Raw genomic sequence first — 12,050 nt, 5'->3', positions numbered from 1 at the left:
TCCATCACCAACATATACCACAATTTGTTCAGCCATTCCCCAATTGAAGGGCATCCCCTCATTTTCCAATTTTTGGCCACCACAAAGAGTGCAGCTATGAATATTCTTGTACAAGTCTTTTTCCTTATTATCTCTTTGGGGTACAAACCCAGCAGTGCTATGGCTGGATCAAAGGGCAGACAGTCTTCTTTTGCCCTTTGGGCATAGTTCCAAATTTCCTTCTAGAATGGCTGGATCAATTCACAACTCCACCAGCAATGCATTAATGTCCCAACATTGCCACATCCCCTCCTGTTATGTTTGAGATGATACCTCAGAGTTGTTTTAATTTGCATTTCTCTGATTATAAGACATTTAGAGCACTTTTTCATGTGTTTATTGATGGTTTTGATTTATTTGAAAATTGCCTATTCATGTCCCTTGCCCATTTATCAATTGGTTTTTTAACAATTGATTTAGCTCTTTATAAATTTGAGTAATTAGACCTTGTTATGAAGATTTTTTCCCCAATTTATTGCTTCCCTTTTAATTTTGGTTGCATTGGTTTTGTTTGTACAAAACCTTTATAATTTAATGTAATCAAAATTATTTATTTTACATTTTGTAATTTTTTCTAACTTTTGCTTGGTCTTAAAGTCTTTCCTTTCCCAAAGATCTGACATGTATAATATTCTGTGTTCACCTAATTTGCTTATAGTTTCCTTCTTTATATTCAAGTCATTCACTCATTCTGAGTTTATCTTGGTGTAGGGTGTGAGATGTTGATCTAAACCTAATCTCTCCCATACTGTTTTCTAATTTTCCTAGCAGTTTTTGTCAAATAGTAGATTTTTGTCCCCAAAGCTGGGATCCTTGAGTTTATCATAGACTATCTTGCTGAGGTCACTTACCCCACTGATCCTCCCTTCTATCTCTTAGCCAGTACCATATTGTTTTGATGACCACTGCATTATAGTATAGTTTGAGATCTGGTACTGCATGGCCATCTTCCTTCACATTTTTTTCATTATTTCCCTCGATGTTCTTGATCTGTTGTTCTACCAAATGAACTTTTTTTTTTTTTCTAATTCAGTGAAAAAGTTTCTTGGTATTTTGATGGGTATGGCTCTAAATAAGTAAATCAGTTTTGCCATTTTTATTATGTTAGCTCGTCCTACCCATGAGCATTAATATTTTGTTAAATGTGTTATTAAAAGAAAAAACACAATACTTTGTTGTTGGATACTCAAATGAGGTTACTTTAGGTAACAGTAATTGTGTGAGATTTCAAAAAACATTGAGGGAATAAATGATATATCCCTGGTAGGAATGGGCCATTCAATTAGGAAGACAGATTAAAAAAAAAAAGAAAGCCCTACAGAGAAAATTAACTGTGAGTATATGCTCAAGTTTAAAAAAAAAGTCTATTTGATTTTTTCCAATTGGGGATTCCTTTCACCCTAGTTCTTGAGGAAAATTGGGGATAATTGACTTTTCTTATATAGGAAGAAGGAAAGCATACTCTTGAATTTTCTGAAACTACTACATTTTTGACAACTATTTTACTTAAAAACCTCAGTTGGGGGCAGCTGGGTAGCTCAGTGGATTGAGAGCCAGACCCAGAGACAGGAGGTACTGGGTTCAAACCTGGCCTCAGATACTTCCTAGCTGTGTGACCCTGGGCAAGTCACTTGACCCCCCATTGCCTAGCCCTTACCACTCTTCTGCCTTGGCACCAATACACAGAATTGATTCTAAGATGGAAGGTAAAGGTTTAAAAAAAAAAGACAGTAAATTTAAATGAAGCAACTTTTGGGGTAGATGTGTGCCAAAATATTTCAGAACTCCTTTTCATAATAGTCAAAAAATGGAAACTAAGGGGGTTAACCATCAATTGCAGAATGGCAAAATAAATTATAATATGAATACAACAGAATATTTTTCTGTCATAAGAAATGATAAATTGTACAGTTTCATGAGAAATTTGGGAGAGTTCTACGTACGGACTGAAGAGAGCAGAACTAGGAGAAAAATTTATAGTTGTGTCTCCTAGTGCTTAGTTTAGGACAAAGAAATGAACTTTCCTTTTCTAAAGCAAACATCTAATTCTATGCCTTCCAGCCTTCTCCAGTAGCCTCTCTCCCTCCCCTCAACTTCCCCTGGAATCTTTCACCTCTTCCTATCCACTAGGTTCTTTTCTTATTGCATTCAAACATGTCTAAGTCTTTAAAAATCTTCACTAGAATCCATCATCCCTTCAGCTTCCCATCCAGTATCTCTCCTCCCTTTCTCAAAGGCCTTGAAAAAGCTCTCCACACGCCTAGCCACTACTTCCTCTTCTCCTTACTTGCTCCTCAATTCTTTGCTTCTAAACTCACTGATTAACTAAAACCGAATTCTCCAGTCACCAATGACTTTATAAATGCCGTGTCTAATGGTCTTTTCTTAGAAGCATTCTTCTTGCCATAGCTGCCTACATGGGACACTATTGACCACCGTCTCCCTCTTGGATGCTCCCCTCTCTGTGTTTTGGTGGCTTTGCTCTTGTTCTCACTTTTCCATTTATGAGAGTTCTCCTGAGACTCCTTTGCTGGATCATGATTCCTATCATTGTCTCCAAGGTAGGGTGTGCCCAAAATTCTGGGTCTGACATCTCTTTGGGAATTTCATCATCACCAGGGGTTTAGTCATCATCTCCACTGCAAATGACCCTCAATTCCCTGTCCACCCCGCCTCCCAAGCTTATAGGAGATACCACATCATCAGTTGCTATTAGATATTTCAAAATAGATGTCCCAGGGACATCTCCACTCAACCCTCCTCCTCCAAACCTCCCTATTTTTGTCTAAGGCTTCACCATCTGTCCAAGCTCCCGATTTGTCACTTTGGCATTATTCATTCCTCCTTCTCTCACCCCACATATCCAGTCAGTTGCCAAATCTTGCTCTCTACCTCCACAGCATTCTTGTATCTGAACTTTTCTCTCCAGCCAAATAGCTGTGGCTTTAGTTCAAGCCCTAACCTCTCACAAAAGTCACTGCAATAGTGTCCTAACTGGTTTCTCTGACTCGTCTGTCCATACTCCAATTCATACAGCACAAGACTCAGACCTGATTGTGTCACTTCCCTAACCAATAAACTTGAGTCCTCCTATTAATTCTAGGATAAAATATTAACCCCTTTGTTAGGCTTCTGAAGCCCTATAGCTTGATCTCAAAGGGGAGTTTATCTTTCTAGAGGAATTGTGGTGTAATGAATAGTTAGACTTGTCCCACCTCTGACACAAACAGGCTTTGGGAACATGAACAGCTCAAGGCAAGTCCTTAATACCAAAAATTGCTAGCAAGTGCTGACCTCCACAGATAAAAGGAGCTTCCACATCTCCGAGTTCCCCAGAACAGTGATGGTGAACCTAGGGCACAGGGGTAAAAGATGGCATGCAGAGTGCTCTCTGTAGGTACGTGTGCCACCCTCCCTCTCTCCCCCGCCCCTCTGCCCAGCAGCCAATGGGAGTACACTGGCGGGGAGAGGAGTTAGGTGAGCAGCTCAAAAGCAGAAGAACTGGAAGGGAGAGGTGCTGAGTGCTCAGGCCTCTCCCATCCCCATCTTCCCACTCATTATGGACATTCCTCTTTTCCCCTGCCCCTCTGCCTAGCAACCCAATGGGAGAGCTTCCTTTCTCTCCTATTTGGGGGTAAGGGGGGGCAGGATGTGCTGGGCACTTGGTCAGGGGGGATCTCTAAAAGGTTTGCCATGCCTGTCCTGGAACAACAAAATCACAAATGTAGTCCTAATACTTATCTTTGCATCAGGTTCAAAGGTTTGCAGCTTCAGCCTGGAGCATCAGGGAAGCTTTAGTAGAAGAAGCAGGCAAAAGGCCACGTTTACTTCTGGAGCTTCCCTCCAGGTCACTTTGGGGCCTCCATCTACCTATTTTGTTCCTCCAAGGGAAAACTTCTTCCTTATTCTTCCATAGACAGAATGCAAATGAGAAAGTAAGTCATGCTGTGTGGGCACAACCCTGGGACTATTTCCATTCAAAGCATAGTTCCCTTGGAAACAAAATCACTGAATCTGAACTTCCCCCTCTTAACAAATTGCCAATATTAGCACTTGCTCTAGTTTGTTTGTTTTTTTTCCCCAAGGGATTACTACCATTAGTATTCAATAGAGACCTTTCTTCAAAGTGTTCTTCATTTGTTCTTGCTTAAAATAAAATTTAACTTCCACCAATGAACAGAGGTATTCAAACACATGAATAAGAATATAAGAAAAACAGGTATATAAGCTGAAACCCACCAACCAAAAATCCAGGAGGTATTAAATAGCCATCCACATGCTTCTTAACGTCAAGGATGTACTTACTATTAATCCAACCTTGAATAAAGGTGTGGTAGAAGTTAGGGGCCTGGTGAGGTGCTGCCTGCCAGATTTCAGAGCTCCCCTCTCCTTCCCTGTCACCCTGCTTTTGGGGTTGGGAGTAGGGAGGGAACAAGCCCCCACTTTCCTACATGAGATAGGAAGGGCCCAGATGAAAGGGAAGTGGGTGTCAGATTTTGTCAGAATTCTTCTTAATGCCTAAGAAGCGCTTTCCTGGCAAAGTGGAGGAGAGTGACCTTTTATGTCCTTTAACAATAACAGTTGTATTCTTGAGATTTCTTCCTTTTGAATAAAGGAGGTTCTTGTTCCATTTTCTGGTCTACAAATTTCTTATTGAATTTTAACTCTTGAACCCAAATGTTTGGAGTGAAGTGAGTTAGGCCAGGACTAGAAAAGATGATATACTAACTTAAACAGAATAATTCCTATGATGTTAAAGGTTCCCTCATGCTTTTGACTCACTTCTACATATGCTATACACTTGTTGTTGTCTGCAACTACATGGGTGTAAGCTAGTACTCTCTCCCCCATCATATTTTTGAATACTGGTTAAAATTTCTTTGAAATTTTCAAGATCCTCTCAATTTCCACTTCATATAAAAACAAAACAATGGGGGGGGGGGAAGGCTGTAATCTTTGCACAAAGTTTCTTTGATAAAGGTCTCATTTCCAAGATACATAAGTAATTAGTTTATAAGATATAAGAGTAAGCACCATTCCCCACAAATAGGAAAAAGATATGAACAAGCAGTTCTCCAAAAAAAAAAAAAGACATCTAAGGTATAAATAGCTTTATGAAAAGTCATAACAAATTATGCACAGAGAAATGCAAATTCAAGCAACTTTCAGGTGCCAGTTTAAACCCATTAGATTGGCAAAGATGACAGAAAAATGAAAATCACAGAGTGGAGAGAGTAAACGAGCTACTTGTATATGGTCAGTAGAGCTACAATTTGACTGATCCACCCATTCTGCAAAGCAATTTGGGACGATGCCCCCAAAGTTACTCTGGCCCAGGGATACCACCAAGAGTATACTCCAAAGACAAAGAGAATAATGATCTGTAGGTACAAAAATATTTGTAAAAGCTTTTTTTCTGGTAGCCTGAAAACAGAAACTATGTACTCCTACTGAAGAATGACTAAACAAATTGTGGTAAATGAACATAATGGAATATATTCTTCCACAAGAAGTGATGGCATGTAGAGTGAGGTGAGCAGAACAATTTTTACAATGAAAACAACGTTATGAAGGAAAACAACTTTGAATGACTAGAATGCCATTAGTCAGTCCAAAAGAAGAGGAAACACTCTCCTTGCCTTTTGGCGGTGAAATTCCATTACTACTGATTCATGGTTTGTTCGGTGATTCCCCAAAGGATGTCAAGATTTTTGATACCATAGAAAGTGTTGCTATGAAAGACGTACTACCTTTGACCTGGGAGTATTTGGCCAGGAATAAAAGAGTAGATCAAAGAGTAAGAACAGTTCAGTGACTTGTCTCACGTTACTGTTTTCTAGAATAATCTGACCTATCAATTCTAACAATGGCAACTTAAGGGCATCACCTTTACCCTAAACTACTCAACATCGATTACGACTGAATTTTTATCATCTTTGCCATTTTAAAATGTGCGAGTTATTTTCATTTGTATTTCACTTTTTAGGCATTGGAAGCAATCTTTCATATGCTCACTGTAAACTATTCTCATATCCTATGATCAGTTACTTATTGGAGCAATAAATGTAACCACTGATGGACTGGCTAACTGAGGAATGGCTATTAGTCTTTTGGATTTGTGTCAATTCCCTATGGAGCTTGGGTATCCCACTACTTATCAGAGATATTTTTTCACACTGGACAGTTTCTTTTCTTATTCTAGCTGCACTGATTTTGTTTGTGCAAAAGATGTTTAATTTTATATGACTAAAACTATCTATTTTAACTTTGATGATCACCTCTAATCCCTAGGGTAAAGCATTTCCCCTTTTATCAGAGCTATGAAAGTTTATCTTTAAAGTTTTGTTTTGTTTTTAAAAATTAATGTGACCCTGGTATAACCTCTAACAGCCCATTTACTGCCTCAGAGAGGCAGGGAGGGAGGGAGGGAGAGAATCTGAATCAAAAAACGTCAGAAAACAATTATAAAAAATTGTTTCTACATGTAATGGGAAAAAAATAAAGCAAAAAAACTGAATGTCATCTTTTTATATAAAGATTGCAAATGTACCTAGTTTATTGTGACATATGGCTTAATAGGCTGGGGTACATTCAGTTTTTCATTTCCCCCAGCAATTCTTATTAAATAGATATTCCCTCCTAACTCCACCCCCTACACTTTGCATACTTACGTTTACTGAATTCAGGACTGCACTTTTTGGTAGCTTCTGGGTCTTCCTTACACCTATTCTGTTTCACTGAACTATTTTTCTTTTTGTTGTTGTTAAGACATTTTTCAGCAGTGCCCATTTGGGGTTTTCTTAACAAAGATAGTGGGCTGCCATTTCCTTTTCCTGCTCATTTTACAGATGAGGAAACTGTGGCAAACAGGGTGAAGTGACTTGCCCAGGGTCATGCAGCTAGTAAGTGTCTGAGGACAAATTTGAACTCAGGAAGACTAGACTTCCTGACTCCAGGATCAGGACTCTATCCATGTACCTCCTAGCTGTCTTCTTTTTCTTTTCTTTTCTTTTTTTAAACCCTTACCTTCTGTCTTGGAGTCAAGACTGTGTATTGGCTCCAAGGCTGAAGAGTGGTAAGGGCTAGGCAGTGGGGGTCAAGTGACTTGCCCAGTGTCACACAGCTGGGAAGTGTCTGAGGCCAGATTTGAACCTAGGACCTCCCATCTCTAGGACTGGCTCTCAATCCACTGATCTACCCAGCTGCCCCTCTTCTTTTTCTTTTTTAACCAGGACTACATAATTTTGGTGATGAATACTTCATAATATAATCTGACATCTGGTAATACCATGCTGATGTCATTCCTACCTTTCCTCCATTATTTCTTTTGAGATTCTAGAATGTTTAAAAATAACTTTCCCAATCCTGCTCACCAGTTCTCCCTCAGGACCACCAAAATCCAGGTAGAGGTTTCTGATACCATCATCAGCAGACATTTTTAACTTTTCAAAGGGATATCGATACAACACACTGCCGGGGCCTCCTCCGTCCCTGGAAATTGTGAAGCCATTCTCGTAATGCACCGTAAGTCTCACTTCTTGGCCATTCATTAGGCAACCTGTAGAAAAGGAGGCACAAAAGCACTATTAGAAAAATTGACACTGATTTGGAGTGGAAAAGGGGACATAGTGTCAAAGCTGGGGAAGTCACTGCTTACGTGGGCTGTGTCAAACGAGTCCTCATTCTGGTCACTGAATTCTCTACTGATACAGAGAATACCACCTTCTCTTTGACATCTGATCCGATGAAACATTATGGAATAGGTGCTAGCAGAACCCGGCCTCAAGGAGTTCAAAATCTCACTCGAGAAGTCGTATGTGAATACAAAATATTAAAAAGCACCAGTAACATGGCTGCCAAACAAAGTGAGGGCTATCTGTCAGAACAGTGACGGGAGTCGAAGGAGTGGGGAAAGGTCCTGTGGCCATCCGTGGTTTATGCTGGCCTCTGAGGTCGGTCAGTCAACAGTTAGACCACAACCATTTCCTCAGGGCCTACCCAGTGTCAGGCCCTGACCTAAGCCCGGGGATCCTCGAGGGGCTCCCACTGATGGAGGCGGCGACACGCACACCAACCTCTACAAAGTAAGCCGTAGACAGGATGAACAGAGAATGGCCCGCAAAGGGCCGGCAGGTGAACTAAGATGGCTGGGAAAGGCTTCTTGGGGAAGGTGGGATTTCAGCCAAGAGCTGGAGATAAGGGGGAGAGCAGTGGCCAGCAGAGTAAAGCCAGGGGCCGCTGACGGGGCCGGGAGATGGGTGTCGGGTGTGAGGGGGGCCAGCGTCCCTGGGGCACACTCTGCGGAGGGCAGGGCTGGCGTGTGAGGTCCAAGGTGGGGAGGGGCGCGAGGCAGGAGTCTAGGTGGTAAGCCAGCCACGTAGAGATGCTGCTGCCCTCTCTGGTAACAGGAAGGGAGGCGGGGAAAAGATCTGGGGGAAAAGGCGGTTCTTTTAAGGGGTCCACAGGACGCCCCTGCTAAGAAAGCCCACCCAGTCCGAGACGTGATCCTGAGGTGAGCAGCCTCTGGGGAAGAACAATCTACACAGAGGGTTACTCATTGCAGGGGCACAAAGGACGTCCCCAAACAAGAGGCCTCAGGCCTGCGGGACCCCACAGCAGCAGGGCCGAGCTGCAGGAGGAGACCACACAGGAACCACACAGGAGAAGAAGCAGCACGGGGGGGTGGTCTGGAAGACCAAGAAAGCAGAGAGCTTCCTGGGAGAGCAGAGAGGAGGAGGGGGAGGAGGGCCGCCTGCGGTGGTGCAGCAGACTCATACTGGACCAGTCGGATCCGGGGCCTGGTTTTCACCATTTTCCTACAGCAGCACGTGCACAGGAGTGAAGGCAGCAGACGGTGGGAAGGATCCGAGGCTCAGGCAAAGGAAAGGCCTGGGGAGAAGCGGGCTGTGAAGAGCTGAACGGGCTCACCAAAGGATCAGTGAGGTAACGGGTGATGGGACGGATGAAGAGGAAGGTGGAGCCCTAGACAATGGGGGTGAAGGGACCCGCCCAGGACAAAGCAGCTGGGGGCCACAGGTGAACCCGGGACGTCTCCGAGCCATGTGGCTGTCCCAAGAGTCAGTAGAAGGCCAACAGACTGGGTCAGGAAAGGGGTGGTACATTTGTGGGGGTGGCCATCACTGTGTGTGGCTATGAGAAGAGCACAGGCGAGGGGACGGAAACGAGGAAGCTGCAGAAAGGGGCGGTTAGGCTGGCTGAAGGAGTGTGCATCCTGTGAGGACAATAGATGGGAAGCAGAGACTGATGATGAGGCAGGGCCTGGGCTCAAGGAGGGAGGAGGGGAATATCCTGGAGCTCAGTAGACAACATCTACCGGGATTTGGACAGTGGCAGATATCAATTGATAGGCAGAAGAAAGTAGGATGTCAATTTAGAGGGCTGGGGAGGGAGAGTAGTTGCAGTAGAGGCAAGAATGAGCAGGAATCAAGGGTTTGTGTTAGGGAAGAAGAGAAAAGAATAAATGGAAATTGGTTGGCAAAAGGGGGTATTGACAAAACCCAAATCATCCTTTTTTAATAACTGATAAAAATCAAAAAGGAAATTAGACCTTTCATAGTAGGAAGAATTCTAATTGTCAACCTCTCCTAGACAATGAATTCTTCAGTAAAGTTTCTAGTATTATGAATGATTTTTATTAAAGGCATCAAGGTCTAGATTTCTGAGTGATTTTATAAGTATAAAAATTTTACTGTAAAGAAACTGGCTTGGAGTCCACAGGCAATATTTGTCAAAGGCTAGAGTAGAATTTTCATTATCTGAGGGCTCCAAAGCCAGATCTCCATCCATTATGGCTGATGGAAAAGTTGTATAGAAACCATTTGTTCAACACTCATTTTACAGCCATGGTAAATGAGTTCTAGTGAATCAGGTGTGACAAGAAAATTAATTGCTCTTTAATTACAAGATGGAAGATTATTTCAAGCTAAGTTATGGAGAAAGACTTTATGAAGACACTAAATTTATGGCTATATACCAATACAGGTGTGGTTTACCTGGAAATTTCCCTCAAGGGAAAAGTCTAACCAAATTAAAGAAGTAAACAAACAAGCCTTATTTTATTTCTTTTTTGAAAAAAGGCTTAATCATTAAAAGAATATATGGGGTTGTGTGTCCCAATTATGGCTCTGATAAACATATCATTACACAATAACGAACACCTTCATCTGTAGAGAGGCAGTGTTGTAAAGGGGATAGAGGGGGCCTGGAGCCAGAAAGATTCAGATTCCTTGTAACTGGGCAAAACCCCAGGCAGCCCTCTAAGGCACTAAGACCCAGACAGGTTAGACCTAGGCTCTGCCCAGGTGCAGAAAGCTTCTACACCAGTGAAACAGGTCAGGAATTCGGACTGACTTCTCTGTGGAATTCTGTGGTTTTCAGAGCACTTTCACATCTACTATTTCATCCTTGAAAGAAGTAGTAAATTAAGCAGGATAGATACTACTTGATAGACAAAGTGACTGAGGCTCAAGGAGGCTAAAATGCCAAAGGTCTCAGCTGAGAAGTGACCAAGCTGGGAATAGAGATGAGGCCTTTCAGCTCCAAGTTTGGGGCGGGCTCCTTTCACTACATTGCTATGTGAGGGTCTTCTACCTGGCCTAGAGAAACATACAGTAAGAATTTACTGAAATGAAATGCCTTTTCTTTTTTAATCTAAAGCATAGAACCCCTAGGACCATGTTGAAGAACTCATGGCTCGTATGCCAGTGTGCCGGAGGGGGCTGCCTCAGGAGCCCTCTCCACATTCACCTGAAGGCATTTCTCACTTCACCCACCCCTCTGCCCAGCAGCCCAATAGGAGCACTTCCTCCCTTCCCTGTTGGGAGTAAGGCAGGGGGCTCCCATATGGACTGAGGGTGGCAGCTTGGGCACTTGGTCTCTAAAAGGTTCACCGTCACTGCCATCCATCTACATTGGGACCAAGCCCTTCTATATGTCTTATCTGCCCCATGACGGATGTCAGCTCATAGCTTGTCTGGATTTAAAAATTTATATCCATAGTGCTTATCTCAATATTTTGCACATAACAAGCACTTAATAAACACCTACATTTGCACATATGTACACACCTACATAGATGTAGTTTTTAAAGTACAATTTTCATTTGAAATTAGCCACTAGAGGGGGCAACTAGGTTTGAAATCGAGAGTCAGGTCCAGAGACAGGAGGTCCTGGGTTCAAATCTGATCTTAGACACTGTCTAGTTGTGTGACCCAGCTGGGCAAGTCACTTAACCCCCACTACCTAGCCCTTACCGTTCTTCTGCCTTGGAACCAATACACAGTATTGATTCTATGATAGAAGGTAAGGGAGGGAAGGAGGGAGGGAGGGAGGAAGGGAGGGAGGGAGGGAGGGAAGGAGGGAGGAAGGGAGGGAGGGAGGGAGGGAGGGAGGGAGGGAGGGAGGGAGGGAGGGAGGGAGGGAGGGACGGAGGTAGGGAGGAAGGAAGGAAGGAAGGAAGGAAGGAAGGAAGGAAGGAAGGAAGGAAGGAAGGAAGGAAGGAAGGAAGGAAGGAAGGAAGGAAGGAAGGAAGGAAGGAAGGAAGGAAGGAAGGAAGGAAGGAAGGAAGGAAGGAAGGAAGGAAGGAAGGAAGGAAGGAAGGAAGGAAGGAAGGAAGGAAGGAAGGAAGGAAGGAAGGAAGGAAGGAAGGAAGGAAGGAAGGAAGGAAGGAAGGAAGGAAGGAAGGAAGGAAGGAAGGAAGGAAGGAAGGAAGGAAGGAAGGAAGGAAGGAAGGAAGGAAGGAAATTAGCCACTAGAGGGCACTTAAATAAGACTGCACTAGATCCTTATGATTTTTCTCCTCAAAGAACCTTGGAAGTTCAGTGGAATAATTTTTAGTCAGTCCTAAAGTGACGAGTTCCTTTTTTTAGAACCTGACATTCTGAATTCTTTATGTCCCAACAGCCATCTGGCTTGTCAGATGTTAACATTTTAAAGATTCCTATACAACATTAATATGAAAAACCCTCCACCCAGGAAGTTGTATCAAAAGC

At 42.9% G+C, this 12,050-nt stretch overlaps 1 protein-coding gene across 1 annotated transcript in view; it reads right to left on the bottom strand.

Annotated features, from left to right (window-relative positions):
* The window catches only part of SNTB2 (syntrophin beta 2), a 113,344-nt gene that overhangs the window by 8,942 nt on the left and 92,352 nt on the right, over nt 1-12,050 (bottom strand). Inside the window, exon 6 of the mRNA XM_001366815.4 lies at nt 7,413-7,597. Within this exon, the coding sequence (XP_001366852.1) occupies nt 7,413-7,597 (185 nt within the window). The remainder of the gene's footprint in view (nt 1-7,412; nt 7,598-12,050) is intronic.

Source organism: Monodelphis domestica, chromosome 1, assembly GCF_027887165.1.
Source record: "Monodelphis domestica isolate mMonDom1 chromosome 1, mMonDom1.pri, whole genome shotgun sequence".
NCBI classification, from domain to species: Eukaryota; Metazoa; Chordata; class Mammalia; order Didelphimorphia; family Didelphidae; genus Monodelphis; species Monodelphis domestica.
The sequence above is the reverse complement of the archived record's forward strand: the minus strand, read 5'-3'. Positions and strand labels throughout refer to the sequence as shown.